We start from the raw sequence: 23,553 nt of genomic DNA on the forward strand, positions 1-23,553 counted from the left end.
CCAAATTCATTAAACTCATGATATCACATATATTACATAGTGTCCTTGATCAATAAATTTAAGTTTTAAATATAAATTGTCTTAAGAAATTTATTAAATAACTAATAGTTTGGTGATGGCAAACACTGTCAGAGTGGTATACAAACAATTCAAGCTTGGGAAACACTGGGGTAGGAGAGAGATTTTGGGCTTTCAGGGCTTACAGACCTGAGTTCAAACCATGACTCTGCCCTTTACTAGTTACTGAATGACCCTGTGAACGTTGCTTAACTTCTATGAGCCTCAGATTTCTCATCTATGAAATGAAAATAACAATACTTACTTCACAGGGTGTTTCTGAGGACAAGTGAAATCAAGCATTAAGGCCTCTGGCAGAGCTCTGGGCATGAAAGTGGGTGAGCAATCAATGGTAGCTAAGATGCTTGACCGTCCACACATTATACACATATTCAAACAAACCCCAGCCATGGGGCTATTTATATAAATGTGTCCACTTATTCCAGCTGACTTTTCTTTCCCGTCTGAAATGTGTAGAGCTGCAAATGAGCAGTCACTGGGCTGCAGGGTCAACAACACAACGGAAGGGGCAGGGGCTCACAGGAGGCATTTGAATTAGGTTAAGGGTTCAAGAAGGATCCTAGCGGATAAACAGTCTGTGTTCCCAAAGAGATGTTACCCTTCTAAGAGCACGGAGAGAATGAGCATCAACCTTATAATTATTAACTCAGATTTTAAACATAAAAAGCCAAATGACCTGTGCAGAATGAGAGCCAGGGCCAGTCTTATCAAGAATGAATCAACCTCTTTGATCTTGAGGTAAAGCAACTCACTAAACAGCAAGCTTCCACCTGGGGTTTTTCCAGACGCTAGAGTGGTTGCCTAATTCTTAGCTGTCTGGAGTTTCCAGTCCAGACCGGCCTTAAAAAAAAAGTCCCACCATCTTGCTGGAGTTCACACTCCATCAAAAATATAGACAGACCCGTGCTATTAATCCAAAGGGGCTCCAACAATATTTTTATGGCAACTAAAAACAATCCAGGTGAAAAGATAAATTATTCCACCCAATTGGAACTAAATATTCAAGTATAAAAAGAGGGGGAAATGGAATGAAAGCAGAGGGCAGAGGTAGAAGGCATTCAGAGGGTAGGCAGAAAAGTATGAGAAAATGGGGGGAAAAACCCAAAAGTTTTTTGAGGAAGGTAAATACAAAATACACAGAGGGAGTTGGGACAGAAGGGGAGGTGTGAAGAAATGGGTAAAAAATAGAGAAAAGAAGAAAGAAAGGGGGTAGCTGAGCAAAAGCCATGGTAATCAACATCTCTCGCTACATTTCCAGAAGCCTCTCCTACCTACCCACCCAGCGATCATGTGCACTGCACCATGAATTAATCAGCATGTAAATCACCCCCTTTATCTGCGGAAATTGAATTTAGCTGCCAATCTTGATTGAGGGCATAAAGGCCTCCTCACAGAAAGATCACAGCTCTCAGGGAGAATGCCTTTTCTCTCCTTAAATCAAAGCTTGCATAAACCCATGGAAACAGCTGCAGCTGGAGCCACAGACTTTGTGAAAGGTGGCAGGCTGAGGACGGTAATTATAATTAGCAGTTACATAACATGTTTGTTCTTCAAAGTGCCCTACAAGCATCAGCTAATTAATAGCTTACTATGCCCCATGCAGGTCCACTGGTTTTTCACGTAGTGACTAATCCTTGTACCCCCACTGGATTCTGAATGGCGGAAGCGGAGCAGGTAGAGCAAGGAAGCAAACGGCTGAGGGTGCAGCTCTCTTACCAAGTAACTCCACAGGGAGCTCTGGGCCAAGAGCACTTCCCCAAATGTTGAATTCTGCATCCCGTGAGGCAGCTGCCTCACCTCCTCCAAATAATTCTTAGAGGTACTGTTAGAGATGCAACAATAGGTTGGAGATGACCATCAGTCCCAACCAATATAGCACCAGAACTTCTGAATTTCCCCAGTTATTCAAGACTAGGACCCTGGAGTCCTTGGTTAGAGTGAGTTATAGGTTTGCTTTTGCTTCTCTGTGCAAATTGGGCAAATCAATGAGACCTCCCTAAGAGAAGGTTGAACTAGATCTCTGGGTTCTCATGCATGGCTACCCTTCTTTGTTTCTAGGGTTGCAGTTGCTAGCCTACATCCTCTTGGATTTTTGGTGGAGATGATTGAGTGTGGGAACTGCATGACACAGGCAGGGCCTCAGCAGCAGAACTGAGTTCTCCATCTTCTCCAGGGATGCTTTACCCAAGGACTTCAGAGGTCCATGAACACTTTGAATTTGTAAAACATTATATGTATATTTGTATGTGCACTTCTACGGAGAAAACTCCGTTTACCTTATTGCCCTGTAAATTCCAAGAAGGTAGTATCTGGTAAAGTACCTCACACATGGTGTATGCTAAATAGATATCTATTGAATGAACTGATAGATTTCTCCAAATCCCTACCCCCAAAATGGTTACGAACCACTGCTCTGTGGACAAATAATCACCAGCAGTCCACATGTTTCGCTTGCTCTGGCTGGACTTTCCTAGGGAAAACTTTGATTGGCAAGACATTTTACCATCATTATGTTGTAAGTCAAACCAAAGACCCAAACCAAAGCTCCCTTGAGATTTTCCTCTTCAGAGCCAAGCAAGTCAACATCTAGAAATACATTGCCAGAGCCATTCAAGACTATGTGACAAACATTTGTCACACCCCCTGACCAACCACCACCAATGGTAAGAATTGCCTTTTTCCATCTTGTTTCTTGGAGGCAGAAGTGTAAAATAAAGCACGTGGGAGCCCACACTTCTGATTCATGAGAAGCTCTTCTTCAAGCAAGGCTAATAATTTTAGTAAAAGACCTAATACGTGCATGGTGCTTTAAACTTTTCAAAACGCTCCCCAGAGATTATCTCATTTGATTCTCTCTCAACAACTCTTTGAAGTAGGAAAAGCAGACTTTTTCCTCCCTTTTATAGATGAGGAAATTGAGCTGAGAGAATAACACCTTACCTGATGACGCACAGCTAATACATGACAATGTCAGAATTTGAACTGAAGTCTCAAAACTCCTTTCACCAGTAATGCCATTTTGGGGTATATATCCAAAAGAATCGAAAACAGGGTCTCAAAGAGCTATTTGTGTACCCATGCTCATAGCAGCGTTATTCACAATAGCCAAAAGGTGGAAGCAACACAAGTGTCCAACAATGGATGAATGGATAAACAAAATGTGGTCTATCCATAAAACAGAATATTATTCAGCCTTAAGAAAGAAAGAAATCCCACCATTTGTGACAACATGGATGAATCTGGAGTATATTATGCCAAGCAAAATAAGCCAGTTACAGAAGGACAAATACTGCATGATTCTGCTTATACGAAATAACTAAATTAGCCAAACTTAGAGAAACAGAAAGTAGAATGGTGGTGCCAGAGGCTGTGGAAAGGGAGAAGTGGCCAGTAATTGTTTAATGGGTAGAGTTTCAATTCTGCAAGATGAAAAAGTTCTGGAAATTGGTTGCACAACAATGTGAATATACACAACACTTTAAAATGGTTAAGATGGTAAATTTTATGTTGTCTGTATTTTACCACAATTAAAAATAAAAATAAACATTAAGAACCTCTTTATCATTACACCACCTTTCCTCTGAAAAGCTGTCAACATGTGCTAAGTTATGACTTTTAGGTATGCCCCCCCTAAGAAAATGGTTTACGTAGAAAAATTTCTCAGCCAGCCAAGCAGAGGAGACAGGAATCACTGTAATTTAAGGTAAGTTTCAAAAGATGGAGGCATAAAATATTCTCTCTAACTTATTTTCCCAATCCACTCTCTAAATTTTCAGGAATTAGCTGACAAACCTAAAGCCACCCAGGTGAATGGCACAGCCAGGTAAGGTACACAGAGTGAGCAATCCAACAGCTTTAGGTCTCATATTCCCGTTGGCTGTTTGCGTCCAGGAAATAGGAGCCCCACAGAATAAAGTCTCTACCTGTGCATGTCAAAGTACTTTCTCTCCAGGTGCCTTTCTCTGTGCAAACGGAAACGATCTTTCCTCCAGGGCTCTCAAAGCCCTCTTGACAGACATAGTGAGCCACGCCGCCCAGGCTGGAGCTGGGATTCCCCAGCAGGATCGCATGCTGCACTTCTGGCGGGCGGCCGCAGTTGATCTCTGCAACCAGAAGAGCACAGCACTAGTCATGGCCCCCAACTTCTACCCCTATAATTCATATTTTAGAAATAAACATTTAGTAATGATAGGGTCCACTCCTATGGGAAAAGAGAAAACACCAACCCCATCAAATAATCTAATCACAGGTATATAAAATAAGACTTCAGAGAAAATAGGTATGTCTGACTTTAATGAAATTTACAAACATGTATACATAGAGAATATTCCAATTATGAGATTATTTACATTATAAAGAATTCCTTGGTCAATGAAATAATCCATCTCAGGGTTCTTTTAAATATTAAGATTTTCTGGTACTTTTTATTATGTGTCTTCAGGTTATTAACTCCTGAGTAGAAGATAATGCAATTGTAGGAGCTTTGTTACCAACTGAATATTACACAAAACATATATAAAATCTCTGAACTTTTTAAAGCAAATTAACGGGGAAAGTATTTATAGTCTGAACATTCCTTTTATATGCACCTTTCAAAGAAAAAAGTCAGTTGCACAGAGGGAGACAAACAATTATAAAATTGCTATGAAATATCTTCTTGGCAACTCTGACTACTAGAAGACACTGGAATATTTACAGAGAACTATATGAAGGAAAAGGATGATGACATTACCATTTTGGACCCAGCCAAGCTCTGCTTCACATAAAAGTAAAAGAAAGTCATTTTCAGACATTTTACGATTTAAAAATATCCACGTGTATGTCTTTAGAAAAAAAATTAAACATAAATCCAGTCCAACAAAAAAATGAATTAGAATAAATATCCTAAGAAAGGAGGAGGACAGGTTTCAGAAGAAACACAGATAAGTCTCCATAAACATTTAAAGGTGACTGCAGGGCTTGATATAACTAGCAGTGAAGGATTCTAAAACTAAAAGCTGAACAATGTAAAAATATTAATAATTTGAAAACAAAATTCCAAATTATTTCAATAAAATCTGAACAGTGAGGTGAAAGGAAGAAATAAAACATGGGGAGGGGAGCTCATAGATACAATTTATTCAAGAAAGCATAATAAATATGAAATAAGGTGGTCATAATAATTCCATATATAACCAATAGTCCCAGTTACACCTAAATACAGAAAGAAAAAAATATATAACTTTTGAGATTCTTTCTGATTTTTAGTTTTCTCCTCAATCTGTAGAAAGCCAAGAAAATGAAACACTCCTGACATCCAGACTTTTAAAACATAAGTCCATTTATTGAGATAAAGCATTCAAAATAGGGAAAATGGTATGATCTGTTCCCGACTCCCCATCAACCATTCTTGGCCTTAGAAATAGGTGGCTCCTCTTAAATGAGCTTCTGATACGGAATTGGTGGAATTGATGGAATTGCACTGCTCTCCATCCCATTGCGCATGCTTGGTCTGTTGCAGAACCCCAGACTTACTTCCCTGAGGGAGGCCTCCCAGAGCTAGGTATCCTCTGTTGTCACTGGAATTATTATAAGACCATCAATACAACAGCTCGACCCACCTGACCAGTCCCTTGGCTTTGAGATTTATAAAAAAGAGTGAGTCTCTGGTCAGTGCAGATTCAAATCACGAGCAGTTACGGGACCAGAATAAGGTGGCCAATTCATAAACCACCTAACTCTGTCTACATCTCAAGTCCCATGGCTGCTCACAGGGCCTTGTTCTCTTTTCATACATGTTTACCAGACACAAGACTCTTTGCCCTTCATCATGTTTTCCCATCATCAAACCTTTAGACATATTTACGAGGCCAAAACATTCCAAGACATGAGTATATTTGTGTGTACATAAGCAACCAACTGAACAAGTGGTTAATGTTTCATAAGACTGCCCCAGTCTTTGTTGACATCGAAAACATGTAGTTTAAGCTGGGGTTCAGTTACAGCAGGAAATAGAGGGAGCATCAGGGAAGAGATTGAGGGTGTGGGTTTATGTAGGTTTACGGACCTTGAAGCTGGAATTCTAAAGAGCACACTAGAGAGGTCTGGAAGGGAACCCAGTAACGGACAGTTAGATTAAGAGACAAGCACAGATACTGAAGGGAGAAGAGTACAGAAGATAACTAAATGGGTAACTGATTAGATATACAATATCTTACTCATTCCTCACAGAAACCCCTGCAAAGCAGATGGTTTTTTCTCATGTAGTTTATAGATATGAAAGTGGAGGTCCTAAGAGCTCAAGTTACATTTCAAAGTCACACCACTAGTAAAAGATAGAGCCGACATGCAAACCATAGTTTGTGTGATCCCAAAGTCTAGGTCTCTTGAATCCGGGCAACCTCACGACGACGAGGGCCACACTAGCCCCTGACTGGGACTGATCTCACAGGTTGGCTAAAACCTCGGGAGAAACGGTTGCATGAAGGAGCATTCAAACCAGCCTGGAAGGGTTCCGTGAACAGCTCCCTCTGCCCAATCTTGTCTCCAAGAACCGTCCCAGAGCAGGAGAACTGCTGCAAACAGACTTGCCCCTGCAGCTGTGCGACCCCCTGAAGCCTTCTTAGTACTGATGTTTAACCCCAAGATATGGGCGCTTAGGAACATGGCCCTGTCACAGATATTCCCACCATGTTTAAGAGAGATGGCAGTGGCCGGCCCCGTGGCCAAGTGGTTAAGTTCGTGTGCTCCACTGCAGCAGCCCAAGGTTTCGCCAGTTTGGATTCTGGGCGCGGACATGGCACCGCTCATCCGGCCATGCTGAGGCGGCGTCCCACATGCCACAACTAGAAGGACCCACCACTAAGAATATACAACTACGCACTGGGGGGCTTTCGGGAGAAAAAGGAAAAAAATAAATAAAATCTTTAAACAAAAAAGAAAAGAGATGGTAGCCACTGATACTTTTACTCAGACCAAATGGTACCCAAGAAAGCAGGTGGCTCCTATTAAGAAATACTCAAAAATCAGTCTAACAGAGGCTGCAATAGATGGCAATGAAAATTTAGTTCTACATGAAAACCCCAAAGCTCACACTATCACAAGGAAATAAGCCATTTAAAAGCAGTTTATATCCTAAGGAAAGAAAAACCAAGCAGCACAAATTTGCATTGCATACGCATTAGGGATGTTCATTAAAACACACATTTCTCTGACTAATTACATTATTAAGTAACAAGGTTTGGGTCTGCTTTAGGAATACGCTCAACTAATTGTGAACATGGTTGGGAAGTTTTCCTTACTATCCCATTATTTGTGATTTTATTCAAATAATCAACTTCAAAATAGGTGTCCCTGGGGGGGAAATGTGCTGAACCGGTTTGAAGGCCCACATTTATATTGTAACTTTTGTAATGTTCATCCACACTGCTAGTTTTAATATTCTACCCAAGCAAATACTCCAGGAGGAAATTAGTTTGATGAAAGGCATAGGAAATTTAGCTCCTAATCAACAACCGACTGTATCATGAAGTCATTCACATTGGCTGCTGTTTATTAGAAACATCAGTACAATAATGTGATTGATAACAGAAATAACATAGTAATACAAGGCTTCATCTAAGACTGTTTAAGAGACCAATAAATACCAAGCTGAGAAAGAAAAAAATGATCAATAATGTCTATAAATTGAGGCAGACATTTTGCCAACTGCCAGGGGAATGAATGAAAGATGTATTCCACTTATTGATATTGACCCAAAAAAAATCTTCCCAGAGGGCCAGGCCCGTGGTGCAGGGTTTGCTGGTTCCACTTTGGCAGCCCAGGGTTTGCTGGTTCGGATCCTGGATACAGACATGGCACCACTTGTCAAGCCATGCTGTGGCAGACATCCCACATATAAAGTAGAGGACAATGGGCACAGACGCTAGCTCAGGGCCAGTCTTCCTCAGCAAAAAGAGGAGGATTGGCAGCAGATGTTAGCTCAGGGCTAATCTTCCCCAAAAAAAGACACTTCCCAGAAAAATAAACTACTAGATAGAAAGCTCTGGCAAAAGAGCAGAAAGAAGTATAAAAACTGAAGAAAATCACATTAAGATCAGTTTTCACCTTTACCCAACAATAATAGAAATAAGTTTCTATGGTGCCTTAGAATCAAATCAAATTACCTATCACCTGGAAGTTAGCGTAACAGGGTAGGTTGTAAGAGTCCAACAGTCTAGACAGATTAACACCAGAGTCTACACTAGACTCATGTTCTGGATCAGATAATTCAGCACTTACATCTATAATTTCTTCATTTGTTTCATTTGTAAAAATGTTCTCCTACCCTCATAATAGTAAGCTCTTTATGGGTTGTGCCTATATCCTATATTTTAAAAATATCCCCTGTATGGGCCCGCCCAGTGGTGCAGTGGTTAAGTTGACACGTTCCACTTTGGCGGCCCGGGGTTCGCTGGTTCAGATCCTGGGTGCGGACATGGCACAGCTTGGCAAGCCACACTGTAGCAGGTGTCCCACATATAAAGTAGAGGAAGATGGGCATGGATGTTAGCTCAGGGCCAGTCTTCCTCAGAAAAAGAGGAGGATTGGCAGTAGATGTTAGCTCAAGGCTAATCTTCCTCAAAAAAAAAAATCCCCTGTAGTCATATGAGTTATTAACATTATTATGAACATTAATCTTTGTGATGCTTATATGCAAGAAATATGGCCTAAGGAATGGGGTTGAAAAGTGGAGCCTTATGTCAAAGTTTCATGCACTTTATGGCATGTTCCGAATTTGGCCAAATTAGTTAGGCCATCATTCCAGCATTACTTGGGCACTAAATTACATATAACATCAATGCTGGGGGTTAGAATCTGACATCTCAATATATGGCAACTTGAATTTAGAAAGTGTTAACTGTAACCATCAAAGGAAAATGGGAGGGCTATCGTCTGCCATGAAGCACATTCTCAAGAATAGCTTATTAACTGCTGGAACTAAGCTAACGTGCTCATTAGCACCAAAAAGTCCATTTGCCCTTAAGGCAGTGGAAAGAAAAAAATTACTTTTTGATGTATTCTATATTCGAAACTCTTTCCTGAACTTTAGCCTCAGCTAACAATACAGTTCCTTCGGACTGGAGTCAGAGAAAGCTCACTTGGAAGAAAAAGAAAATTTTCCATTTCACATACCAACACTTAGTGGGTCTAGTATAAAAATTCTAGCTAGAATCTGGACACTTCAGAGACTGCAGAAGACACAACAGAGCAAGTAAAAGCGTGAGTGCTAGGAAGAAACAAACAGCGTATCAGCACCTCTCTCATCAGGATCTCCCACTTGTAGAGGTAAGAATAGTGTTTTATGCTTTGAGCTGTATATGAATCTTTTTTCAAAAAATAACATTAAAACTTTTCATTTTAGGGGGGCCGGCCCGGTGGCGCAGCAGTTAAGTGCACATGTTCCGCTTCAGGGGCCTGGGGTTCACCAGTTCGGATCCCGGGCACAGACATGGCACAAGCTTGGCAAGCCATGCTGTGGTAGGTGTCCCACAAATAAAGTAGAGGAAGATGGGCACGGATGTGAGCCCAGGGCCAGTCTTCCTCAGCAAAAAGAGGAGGATTGGCAGCAGATGTTAGCTCAGGGCTAATCTTCCTCAACAACAACAACAACAAAAACCTCCTCATTTTGATGTTGAGATAGTAAATAGAATACCTGAATCAGAAAACAATAAGTAAGATAACATGAAAGCTGAACAATTTTAAACCTTCCCACTTCCTGGTAGAAAGTTTCAGAAAGATCATAAATTTTTGGTAGACACATTACCTGCCACTTCCCACTGGCTCATGACTCTCTTATGATGGCTAACACTTATCCAGCAGAACATCAGGCACTGCCAAGTGACTTATATCATTATCTCGTAAATCTTCATACTAACTCAATAGGATGAAAAGAATGTTATCTCCTTCTACATAAGGAAACTGGAGTTGAGAGAAGTTTAGAGGTGGTTACATAACTAGTAAGTGGCTCAGCCAAAACTCACACAAGTCATTCCGATTCTAAGGCTCATGCTTCACCACCCTGAGACTCATAGCCAATGTCATCATCCATTTTGGACACTCAAATGACTCCAACCATTTGTAAGTGGCATATTTTAATGGCATTGACTTGGCAAAAGGGTAACATAAGAGATTTGTTGCATGTGGCCAGTAAGTCAATACAGGGTTTTTTTTTTTTATAATGTTTTGAAAGATCAGTATATAGTGAGGTGCCAGAAAATCTATTTGAAGTGAGCAAAACCTCCCATCACCTGGAACAGAGATGCTTGACACAAAATAAGCATGCTGCCCCTCCACCCTCCCTCACCCATGGTGGACATCATGATCCATCACAGCACTCTTCCCTGCTAAGTCCAGATTTGGCCTCAGAATCCTCTTCACACGGCTACTGAAAATTCGGAGACAGCAGCGCAGTGAAACTTATCCACCACCCCTCGTTTGAACGCACTAATTTGTGCTCCAACTTAGACCAAAGCTTTTTCAAACCCTTCCCGACTTCATAGAGATGAGATTGGGCTCCGCTAAGAAAATCTCAAAAGATGAAGCGTTAACTCAGCAACGATAAATGGCGTCTGGGTGGGTCCTGGACCCCACTGAGCAGGAAGGCACGCTTGTCCCGGAGTCCCTCTCCCTCTAAGGCTCTCAGCTTTTCTTCATCACCTTCCACCTCCAGGGCTCAGCAGTGCTGCTGCTACATGGGATTTGCGTTCTAGAAAATGCTTTGAGTTCTCATCTTGATACAGAAGTTGGTGACATAAGGCAAGTCATTTCCTCACTCCGGTTCTTAATGGGAAATAATACCCATCATTCGTTGTGAATAGAATATTTGTGAAATGGACAATAATACCAAGCTATTCACCGTCTCAGAGGCATTTCTAAAGATCAAATGAGACGATATTTATGGAAAACCTTGTAAACCTTAGAGTGCTGGCCACCTCTAGAGAATCAGGCTCTGCTGGTAGTAGACTTCAGAAACCATGTCCCACCCTGTTCACCAAGTCAAAGGAGAAACTGCCTCTGCAATCATCCCACAGTGCTGGGCCACGTGAGGGAAACCAGGAGTCAGCCCCACCACCCTATTCCTGGTTTACCAAAGCATAGAGATGTTGGGCCCAGCGAGAAAAAGACATGAAGGTCCAGAAGACAAAGTAAGAAGGTGTGGGATCAGGAAAGAACATGAAGCTTGAGAAGTGAAACTAAAGAGGAGGCCAGGCTTTCAGCGCGGCTCGGCCACGAGATAAGCTGGTACGGCCGTTCAGGAGCCAAGTCCACAACACCTGTCACTGTCTGCACCACCCTTCCACGGGGAGGGAGGGTGCTTCCACAGGCCTTAGGTATGCCAGGCACGGTGCCAGGCGCTGGAGAGACCAGGCTGAAGAAGACTGCATGGTCGCTGAGCTCCCAGGTTTACAGTCCACTGGGGGAGACTGAGATAAACCATGAAAATAATCACAAATAATACACTTATATATCGGGTACTAAGAAAGAGAAGAATGTCAGAGGTAACATTTAACCTGAGATTTGAAAGATGAGAAGGAGCTTGCTATGCAAAAAGCAAGGAGACTAAATCAACAGACGAATGAATAAACAAAATGTGGTATATACATACCATAGAATAGTATTCAGCTTTAAAAAGGAATAAAGGCCTGCTACATGCTACAACATGGATGAATCTTGAACACATTATGCTAAGTCATATAAGCCAGACATAAAAAGACAAATATTGTATGAGTTCACATATATGAGATACCTAGAATACAAATTCACAGAGACAGAAAATAGAACAGAGGTGACCAGAGGCTAAAGGGAGACAGGAAAGGGGAGCTATTATTTAATGGGTACAGAGTTTCTACGTGGGATGATGAAAACATTCTGGAAATGAATAGCAGTGATGGTTGCATGACACTGTGAATGTACTTAATGCCACTGAATTGCACACTTATAAATGGTTAAAATGGTGAATTTTATATTATGAGTATTTTACCACATAGAAAAACTTTTTTAAGCAGATTGGAAAGTATTTCAAGTAGAGGGGGAAAGCATGTGCAAAGGTCCTGAAGCTGATAAGAGTTTGACACGTATGTTGGGAGAGAATGATGGAGAGGGAATGTGTAGGGAAGCCAAAAAAGGCCAAATCCCTGTTGGTTTCAGAGGCCAAAGTTAGGAGTTTGGCTGTTATTCTAAAGGCAGTGGCCATTTCCATGTTTTCTGAAGAGTTTTAAGCATGGAAAGAGGATGATTCAATCTATGTATCAAGAGGTTCATTCTTGCTGCTCTGTGGGGAGTGGGTTGGAGGAGGCAAGTGCAGAAGTGGATTCGTAAAGGGCTTGTTCAGAACCAGACACACTGCCGGTGAGCACTCCCAGCTCAAAAGGAAGATCAGGCCCCATAAAGTCTGGGAGCATATCTGGAAGACAGTCCCAGAACCCTCCAACTCATCTGCCTACACTGCACACCACTCCTCACGGACTCGTACACAGGAGGCAGACCACTCAAAGGGAAGAGCACAAACGCCACTCTTCCACGGAGCCACCCCATTGCCCTACCCGAACCCTCTCATCTTTCCCCATTCTTCTCACTAATATTAGGAGCTCACCCTGATACAATAGTTGGTGGTGGACCGGACATTTCTCTCCTCCCAGACTCCAGACTTTCTTAATCACAGGATCTAGATATCACGGTATATCTGTAACATCAGACCTGGACTCTGGGTTTGTTGTTGATAACACGGTTAAAGTGATTTTCTCACCTTGTTCCTGGCTTGGTTGAATTTCAAAAACATAAGTTCTTTAAGCTGCCACTTACAACTTGCATTTTTCTTAAAATTAAAGAAATAACAATAATAACAGGGGGCCAGCCCCGTGGCTGAGTGGTTGAGTTCGCACGCTCTGCTTCGGCGGCCCAGGGTTTCACCAGTTCGAATCCTGGGCGCTGACACAGCACCGCTCATCAGGCCACGCTGAGGCGGCATCCCACATGCCACAGCTGGAAGGACCCACAACTAAAAATACACAACTATGTACCTGGGGGCTTTGGGAAGAAAAAGGAAAAATAAAATCTTGAAAAATAATAATAATAATAACAACAACAAATTAATAGGAAATGCAAGCTAGAGACTCCATCTCTTCCAGAAAGTTGATGGAACTGTGTGACTGACATCTCCATAATTTCCTGCCTACATCGGAAGAGGGGTCCCTGCCATTGGAAGTTATTCTCTCTTCCAGCTCTCACCCCTGAGGCCGGCTCAGACGGGAGACCTATGTCACAGACCCCCTGCCAAGGCAGCAGAGCCTCCAGGGACCCAGTGATTGGCAGGAGGCAAACAACAGGATCCACCAACTGCAGCATCTCTGACGGGAAAGTCCGTTATCAGACACAAAAGCTGCCATCTGTAAGGCACAGCTGCTGCCATTCACAAGTACCTGGTCCTCAGCAGCATCCAAGTTCACAGTTTGCTAGTGTTTTTAGTGGAATTCCCAATTCCTGTGGCTTTATAACTCGGAGCTAAAAATACAATGCCAGCTGGCACATGGCCCAGATTCTGGAGCCCCAAGAAGAGTGAAGGATAAATAAGGGGTGTGCTCAGAGAGGAGCGGGCACAGCCTGCGAGAAGCCGATGGCCATGTGGTGACACGGGGGAGGGGGCGGAGGGTGTCAGCAGGCAGAGGGAGCAGTTATTTAGAGGAGGGAAAAAAGAAATGAAGAACTTCTAAATAACAGTTCTTTGCAGAATACAACAAGCATTCTCCCCTAAATTAACTTTCTACATTCTCAGTCCAATAATCCAGATGACTACTAATTTTCAAAGTAATACAAATTATTTTTATGGGGAGTTTCCTATAGAAATCCTTAGCAAGTTCTTTGATATGCGTTATGGCACATTTTAATCTAAATTCTGCATTTTAATTGATCCATTGAAAGATAATGTTAGAACTGAAATGTACTTTTAGAATTTCTTAACCCCCAATATGATAATTAACAAAATGTGTTCACAGCCTGAATTGCAAAGCAGAGTATCAGCAGGATTAACTTAGCTAAGCACATCGCTGAGGTTTCTTAGCTATGCAAAAAATTCAATGAAAACTGGTTCTTTTCTTTTTTTCCAGAATGGAAATAGCTTTGTTGCTTTGTCTAATATGTTAAAAATTCCTCCAATACAGAAAGTATATACAATGTAAAAGTCATCCAGGATCGCTCCCAGCGGACATTACCACTACTAACACCTTGATGCATAGCCTTCTAAATTCATTGTAAGCATACATATGTACAGATATCTATACATATGTGCAGATTACATGTAAACTTTTTCAAAATTAAGAGCACGTTATTCATACAGTTTGTAATTCCGTAATATACTGTTACTACTTATTCTTTCCCAACATAATTTTTGTTGGTTACGTAACATTCCATTTTTTGTATATGCCATGATTTATTTAACCAATATTTTGATAGACACTTGGAATTGTTTCTAATATTTCACTATTATAAACAACTATAAACAAATATAACTACAGAATCAAAAGTGAGTGCTTTACACTTCTCTCAACCAATAAATTTGAAAATCTGGAAGAAATAAATGATTTTCTAGGAATTTGTATATGACCAAAATAGATACCAAAAAGGACAGGATACTTAAACACAGTAGTAAGCATAAATTTTTTTTAAATAATCCAAGGGCTACCTCTCCAAAAGTGTCACCTCCAGATGGTTTTCCAGTTGAAATTTCCCAAATCTTTAGAAATTCTATAATATTCCAGAGAAAGAAGGAAATGCTTTCACATTCTTTTTTTAAAAATTTAGAGGGCCCAGCCCAGTGGCACAGCAGTTAAGTGCACATGTTCCACTTTGGCGGCCCAGGGTTCGCTGGTTCGGATCCTAGGTGCGGACATGGCACCGCTTGGCAAGCCATGCTGTGGTACATGTCCCACATATAAAGTAGAGGAAGATGGGCACGGATGTTAGCTCAGGGCCAGTCTTCCTCAGCAAAAAGAGTAGGATTGGTGGCGGATGTTAGCTCAGGGCTAATCTTCCTCAAAAACATAAAAAATTTAGAATAACATTGATACCAAACCCAACAAAGACGGCATATAAAAAGAAAATAGACCAATCTCATTTAGGAATATCAATGTAAGAATTCTAAGTAAAATTTAGCAAATATAATCCAGATTAAAAAAATAAAACACCAAAGATCCAGAAGAATCCATCCCAGCAATCAGTATTGATCATTATCAGGAAATCTAATAATATAACCCACCATATAACTGGTTAAAAGGAGAAAAAATATATATGATCACCTTAAAACATGCCTATAAGATGTGATAAAAATAATTCATTTCTGACTTTTAAAAAATCCCAGTAAAATGGGAACAGATGGATTTTTCCTTAAGATTAAGTATGTATAGCCAAAAACTAGTAAAACAACAATAGATGAAGGGAGAGAGAGCCAAAAGCAGAAAACAGACCAAAAGCCAACATCATCACAAAAACAGAAGCAGTATAGCAGAGAGATTAAGAACACAACCTCTGAAGCTAGGACTCCTGGGTTCAAATTCAGCTTTATCACTAATTATATAACCTTGAACAAATTACTTAACTTCTCTATCCCTTGGTTTTCTTATCTGTAAAATGTGGTAATAGTAGTCCCAACTCACAGGGATATTGTAAGGATGGCATGAGTCAATAGATACACACAGTGCTTAGAACAGGCCTTGACACTTACTTAACAGCAAAAAGCTAAGACCACGAATGAGTAATGAAACACTTAAACCATTGCCAGGAAAGTCAGAAACAAGAAAAGAATATTCAGGGGCTGGCCCCGTGGCCGAGTGATTAAGTTTGCGTGCTCCGCTTCGGCAGTCCAGGGTTTTGCTGGTTCGGATCCTGGGGTGGACATGGCACCGCTCATAGGCCATGCTGAGTCGGTGCCCCACATGCCACAACTAGAAGGACCCACAACTAAAAATACACAACTATGTATCAGGGGGCTTTGGGGAGAAAATGGAAAAATAAAATCTTAAAAAAAAAAAAAGAATATTCAGGGGCCAGCCCCCTGGTCAAGTGGTTAAGTTCATGAGCTCAGTTTCAGCGGCCCATGGTTTTGCTGGTCAGATCCTGGGTGTGGACCTAGCACCGCGCTCATCAAGCCATGCTGAGGCGGCGTCCCACATAGCAGACCCAGAAGGACCCACAACTAGAATCTACAACTATGTACTGGAAGGCTTTGGGGAGAAGAATTAAAAAAAAGAAGATTAGCAACAGATGTTAGCTCAGGTACCAATCTTTTAAAAAAAAACGAAAAGAAAAGAACATTCAGGGGCCGGCCCTGTGGCCGAGTGGTTAAGTTCACGGACTTTGCTTCAGCGGCCCAGGGTTTCGCAGGTTAGGATCCTGGGTGTGGACATGGCACCGCTCATCAGGCCATGCTGAGGCGGCGTCCCACACGGCAGAACAAGAAGGACCCACAACTAGAATACGCAACTATGTACTGGGGGGCTTTAGGGAGAAGAAAAAAAACAAAAGAAAAGATTATTCAAAGTCCTACTATTTAAATTTTTGTTCTGAAAACACTAGCTAAGTGATCAGTCAAGAGAAAAATATGACACTTATAAGGATAGAAATATGAAAGACGGAATTATCATTATTTGCAGATGATAAGATACTATGCCTGAAAATACCAAGAGAATATTAGAGACAGTAGGAATTTATTGGATTTATTCACTACCCCGAAGAGAAATTTAGAGAGAAATATGAAAAGAATCTCAAGATGGGATAAACTGGGAACCCGAATCTTTGGAAAACTCACCTTGGCAATTTAATTTCGGGGACTCCCATGCGCCCGAGGCTGTGCAGCTTGAGACCGTATCTTCTGGAACACTGAAAAATCCTTCTTTGCAAGCATAACGAACCTGGCCACCAAGCCTAGAGGTATAATTTCCTATGATGTAACCATCCGGGACCTCAGGGGGGGCGCCACAGTCTATTTCTGAAAACAAATTAATATCAAATTCATTACTATGTGAATTTTCAAAATTCATCATCTCTCTCCACCTGTACCCCACCCTATCCCGTTTCCACACACACACACACACACACCCCCGGAGCCATATTTTAAATAGGTTGGTTCATTTCCACATGACTTCTGGGCATGGTTCCAATGACTGTCTCTATTCAGTTTTCTGCCCTTCCATAGGTAATAGCATCTTCACATGTACAAAGCTGAAAGAATTTGGCAACCAACCCTCACTAATTCTTACTAACTAAAGGGAAGCCTGCCCAATGAAGTGAAAACTTTGAATTGCGAAATTCCTTAAGATATATACGCCTTTATAATTTTCAGGGTCACTTTTGAGATGCTGGTCCTTTCCAGATCAGCTCTGTTTACCATCTAACATAATGATTAATACTTGATTATCTATTAACTGCTAAAAAAATCCCTGACGTTTACTCATTTGAGCATTTTTATTATAGCTCCTTCTATCTTGATTACGTTTTCTTTATTTCATAGGTTACACAAATGCACAAAGGAACAGATAAGCGTCACCCACGTTCCCAACACAGACCCACAGACATGGGCTCAGAGCAGGAGAGTCACGTTAATAGAGTCTTACTTTCAGGTGCTGCATTCTTTGGCAGAAACCCACCTGTGCATGACGTGGCATCTCTGGTCGGGTGGAAAGGCTCAGGCCCATTCTTTGGCAAGTATCCATCCATACAGTAGCATTCAAAGCTCCCATGGGTGTTCACACACCGTCCTCCACGCCTGCACAGGCCAGAAACGGCACACTCATCCACGTCTTGAGACACATGCCAAATACAAAAAGGGAGAGAAAAACAGAAAAAGGAAAAAAAAGGTGGTGGGGAGGCACTGTGACAGCCATTTCTTACCTTCTCAATCTACCCTTATAAATGGATATATTTGTTTGCAATTGTATCACGAATTTTATTTTACTCCTTAAGAGCTCCTCTCACGGACCCTCACCATCACGGGCACTAAGAGGTGCTCAAGAAATACTTGTCAGTGTGTTCCGGGAATTCAAAAAAACCAACAACTGTCACCTACTCTCTGACATCCAACAAAATGAACCCAAAAAAGTATGCTAAAAAAATTTCAATTACTATAAAATAAGGATGGCTTCAATCTCACACTAAAATATCTGAAGTAGAACTCCAAACACAAAACAATTCAGACCAGAGTGAAAAATGCTTTCCAGCCGATGAGCACAGGATGACAAGGCGGGAAGTAAAGAGGGAATTCAGAAGAGTCTCACTAATTTTGTCAAGATTAGAAGAGTTTAAAACAGGCTTCAAGAAAGACAAGACATGCGCCTGGGCAGGCTTCTCCCCTTGACTGAAGATTCCCAGAGGTAGCAGGTACAGGGGTGACAACCACACAAGAATTCACGGGTTGGAGAAGAAATCTCTCTGCCAGTTAGTAGTTTCTCTCCCTCAGAACTGGCTTAGAGAACACACCTAAAAACTTCAGGAATTCCATGAGAGCCACACAAACAAATTTCACCTGGAGAAAAAAAGTACCTTAAGTGAAATGGGACTTTTCCTGGGACATGTGCAAGAACCCTGGGGTCGGGGAGGGATGGCAGTGGACAGCGAGCAGCATGACTGAAGCAAGCCTGTTGTTCCTAGACTCTGGGATTTCAAAGACCAGTACTTTTGGAAGGACTGATAGAAGGTGGCCAATATTCTATTTTGCCAGGTGAAGACCTCCCGCCCCACCCCCCCCAAAAAAACTAATACCATAATTTCGTAAAAGAAAGAACATTTTAACCCCTCAAAAGAAGAAAATAACCTCAGAATCCTTTTAAAGTTTTGTTTAATGTGATTTTATTAAAGTTCACTATGTTCTCCTTTAGGTTTGGTTTTTGTCTCGGACCAATGAACATTTCATCCCTCACTGGTCCTTGTTTGGGAAGCAGTAATTCATTCAATTGCTGAAGGAGCCCTTGCGAGTGACCAGTTCTGCTCAACCTACATCTTTAGTGAAGCAAACTTGGAGGAACTCTGTGGAGGATGTCCCCAGAGATGGCTGCCGACAATTCCTCCCCTCCTCCCAAGAGTGGAAGCCATTTCCCCTCCCCTTGGGCTGACCTTGAGACTTGCTTGGCCAACAGAACGTGGCAACAGTAACACTGTGCCTGCTCTGGACTCGGCCTTGTAGATGCCTAGCAGCTTCCTCTTTCCCTCTGTTGGAATCCAGTGTCCATGCTGTAAGAAATCCAGGCTACTATGCTTGGGAGAGAGGCCCTAAAGATGAGATGCCACATGAAGAGAGAGGCCACATGGAAGAGAACTAAGGTGGCCTAACTGATGGTCAGCATCAAGGACCCTAGACCTGTCAGAGAAGCCTTCCTTTACCTACCAGCCCAGCTCAGCACAGCCCAGCCACCAGCTAAATGTTCCAGATGAGTGACAAAACCACCTAGCCCTGGAATTATCAGAAATAATAAATTCTTTTAAACCACTAAATTGAGGGGGTGGGGGGTGGAAGGTGTAGAGTTACGCACTAGTAGATAACCAAAACACTCTTGACATAAGAAAAGAGGCAGAAGTCCAAAAGAGATTAAGAGGACACTGTGTCAATGAAAAAAGAGGGAAGGGGCTGGCCCGGTGGTGCAGCAGTTAAGTGTGCGAGTTCTGCTTCTGCGACCCGGGGTTCGCTGGTTCGGATCCCGGGCACAGACATGGCACTGCTCGTCGAGCCATGCTGTGGCAGGAATCCCACATAGAAAGTAGAGGAAAATGGGCATGGATGTTAGCTCAGGGCCAGTCTTCCTCAGCAAAAAGAAGAGGATTGGCAGCAGATGTTAGCTTAGGGCTAATCTTCCTCAAAAAAAAAAAAAGAAAGAAAAAGAAAAAAGAGGGAAGTTTCTGAGAAAACATGAGGTCTTGAAAACTAAAAACAAAATAAGAATGCCAAAAATAAAAACTCAATAGAGGCATTAATAATAGGTTGGTCACTGTCAGAAAATAAATTTGCAAATTCCAATCTGAGAAATTCTCCAAAAACACGCAGAAAAAGAAATTATAGAAAGTATATGACAAAAGTGGATATGAGGACAGATCCAAAATATTCAATATCCATTTAAGAGAAATTACCAAAGAGAATGGAGTAAATGTATAAGAATTAATATCAAGAGAAAAAATAGCTCAGCCTTATATTCAAATCCAAATAGCCTCTTGAGGTGACAGGCATGATTGTTGAAAAAAAGGTCACAGGGCCAGCCCAGTGGTGTGGTAGTTAAGCTCGCGTGCTCCGCTTCAGCGGTCCAGGGTTCACAGGCCGGGATCCCAGGTGCGGATCTATGCACCACTCTTCAAGCCACACTGTGGTGGTGACCCACAGACAAAATAGAGGAAGACTGGCACAGATGTTAGCTCAGGGACAATGTTCCTCACCAAAAAAAAAAGAAAAAAAGAAAGTCACTCTGAATTTCCTGGAATAAGAGAAAAATCTATAAATCTCCTGAGAGAAAGAAACAATAATCTATGAGGAAAAGAGAACCAATCTGACCTAGGACTACTTGACTGAAATACTAAATGCTAGATAATAATGGAGTGATGTTTATGGAGTTCTAAGGAAAAGGGAGCAAAACATCATGCTATATTTAAGCAAAGAAATGACCTTTTATTTATTTATATATTTTGAAAGATTGGCACCTGAGCTAACATCTGTTGCAAATCTTTTTTTTTTCTTTCTTCTCCGCAGAAGCCCCCAGTGCATAGTTGTATATTCTAGTTGTGGGTCCTTCTGGTTGTGCTATGTGGGACGCCACCTCAGCGTGCCCTGATGAGCAGTGCCATGTCTGCACCCAGGATGTGAACCAGCAAAACCCTGGGCCACCAAAGCAAAGCGTGTGAACTTAACCACTCAGCCTCAGGGCTGGCCCCAGAAATGACCTTTTAGAACATGAATGATCTCAGGAATTATACCACTGACATTTCTTTTCTGAAAAAGCTTTTGAGAAAATACTCAAGCCAGTGAAAAACATCAGAATAAATAATGTCAAGAAAGGAGAAGACAATAAAACATGAACAAAGAATAGTGAGAAACGAAACCAGCAAAATTTAAATGATTGTTGATAATAGAATCATGGGGTTTTTGGTAATCGTTACGAAAGGATTTTTAAAATAAAAATAATGTAAAATAAAATCAATTTCAGTCTAGTACAAACTTTAGAGGAGATCTCAACAATGCAGAATCCAACGTGTGTTCCCAGATTGGACCCATCATTTTAGCTGATTGAGATTTTTTTTTACTGCAATGAGGAATTTGTAACATGCATCTGCATACTTTTGACACAGAAATCACTTTCCGGCCTGTCCACCTGCCCCAGACTCCACAAAAGGTAGAGTGGGAATAAATGGATTTTTCAGCAGGCTTCTAAGAACAAGCAGTACACATAGTATAGGGCAAAAATGTGGCTAAGCAGCTGTGGGGTGGAACAGACTTGGAGCTTCCAGACGCTGGTCAGCTCTGTATGAGCCACCAGAGTCATTAATCAGTTTGCTTTGTGTGCACTCATTCAACTACCTAATAACAACAATTGTTACAATGATTGTTAATGACCATAACTCCTGCATGTCATCCTGCACATGCCAGGCACTGCCCGAAACACTTCATTATTTATTACTGATTATTTTCATCTCATTTAATCCTCACAATAACCTCATGAGGTAGGTGCTATTATTACTGCCATTTTACAGATGAAGTAACTTGAAGCAGAGAGCGGTTACGCAACTGGACTGAAGTCACGCAGGTAAGTAGTGGAAAAGCCAGGATTCGAAGCCAGGCGTCCGGCTCCAGAGACCATATTCTTAACCACTATGCCACACAGCCTCTCATTACAATCTAATTGTACTAGCATTGTACTGTTCACAGAGCTTGCCAAAGAGATCGTCAATTGCCCTAAGGAAGTCTAGATACGTCTACCATGTGTCATTGAGATTAGTACGACAGGACTTTGACTTTTAATCCTCTGCCACCTCTTAATGCTCACAAACCATCCCTTTTCTAATCTGTCCTAGGACCTTGGCTGGATAAACATGTTAAGCTCATCAGAACAACTTCTCCACATAGGGGTAAACTCCATGAGGGCATGAAGGTTACCACATGTTTACTTATGAAGAGAAAACCTTATCAACTAATTAATCTAAGAAAACCTTATTAATATACTTCACTAATCAAGGGGGGGAGATTGTCTGTGTCCTATTCGATATATGGGATTATTGAACTTTATCCACAGGCAGAAAGATTTCTTACTAGAATGTAGCAAAACCAAGCAGGACACTCTGACCTGGTCCCAGGGCCCTGGCATTCTCTATTTAGCCCTTTCAACTAACAGCATGGGTTTGAAAGTCAAACAGAACCATGTTTGAGAACTGATTCTGCCACTTACTAGATGTATTCATGTCCATTCCTTAACCTTCCTAAGCCACCTCTGTAAAAAGAAGATAATAATAGTAGGTTTTTTGTGGGGATTAAATAAAACGTGTGGAAAGCTCTTAGCACAGTGCCTGGCACACTGTAGGTTCTCAGTCCATGCTAGCAAGTACACGAACGGGCCTTGCCTCTCTGCTGACTCAGTTCTCCCCGGAGCACAAGCCATTACTTCATAACCCACGCTTAAGCCCGAGCACGACCATGAGCAATGCACGCACACACACGTGCACACACACATACACATGCTTCCTGGGTTTCCCGGCTGGGGTCTGGGGAGTAGCCACATGGCTTGTTCCACTAGATTTGAATGCTCCAAGACAGAAGCAGAAAATCCATTTGGAGGAGCCTTAGCTAGAACAAGAGTGCCAAAGAGGCAAGAGTTTAAAAAGAAGCTCCTCTGTGCATACCCTTGTCTTAGAAGCCTTTACAATCTGAAGACTCAGAATGGACTCACTGGGAAAAATGCATTGAAGAACTTTCAAATTCACGAAAATGCTCTCACAGCCTACTTTTCTCCAAATCACCAGCAAAGAAGTAGATCCTTCTAACTCCATGGAGTAAGATGAAACAAAAACTACTTCCTCACATCTTGGAAAGTGAGCTTATGATTTTTCTCCTGCCCCCTTCCCTCCTCAAAGGCCAAATCCAGCTAAGAAGCCTACATCTTTTTTTTTTTTTTTTGAGGAAGATTACCCCTGAGCTAACTACTGCCAATCTTCCTCTTTTTGCTGAGGAAGACTGGCCCTGAGCTAACATCCATGCCCATTTTCCTCTACTTTATATGTGGGATGCCTACCACAGCATGGCTTTTTTGCCAAGTGGTGCCATGTCCGCACCTGGGATCCAAACCCGGGATCCCCAGGCCACCGAGAAGCGGAACGTGCGAACTTAATCACTGCGCCACCGGGCCGGCCCCCAGAAGCCTACATCTTAAGAAGCCATGTTAGAGGAACACAAAGACCCGTTTCAAAGCAGGACTGTTAAATTCACATCATTTATTGATA

General features: G+C 41.8%; 1 protein-coding gene across 8 annotated transcripts in view; it reads right to left on the reverse strand.

The window, feature by feature from the left end:
- SUSD1 (sushi domain containing 1) overlaps nucleotides 1–23,553 on the reverse strand; it is a 183,353-nt gene that overhangs the window by 134,256 nt on the left and 25,544 nt on the right. For all 8 annotated transcript variants that reach the window (XM_070595055.1, XM_070595050.1, XM_070595052.1 and 5 more), the window contains exons 4-6: nucleotides 17,736–17,888; nucleotides 16,898–17,077; nucleotides 4,002–4,181 (exon numbers count right to left, since the gene is read on the reverse strand). In XM_070595055.1, coding sequence (XP_070451156.1) covers nucleotides 4,002–4,181; nucleotides 16,898–17,077; nucleotides 17,736–17,888 — 513 coding nt within the window. The remainder of the gene's footprint in view (nucleotides 1–4,001; nucleotides 4,182–16,897; nucleotides 17,078–17,735; nucleotides 17,889–23,553) is intronic.

Source organism: Equus przewalskii, chromosome 26 (assembly GCF_037783145.1).
Source record: "Equus przewalskii isolate Varuska chromosome 26, EquPr2, whole genome shotgun sequence".
Taxonomy (NCBI): domain Eukaryota; kingdom Metazoa; phylum Chordata; class Mammalia; order Perissodactyla; family Equidae; genus Equus; species Equus przewalskii.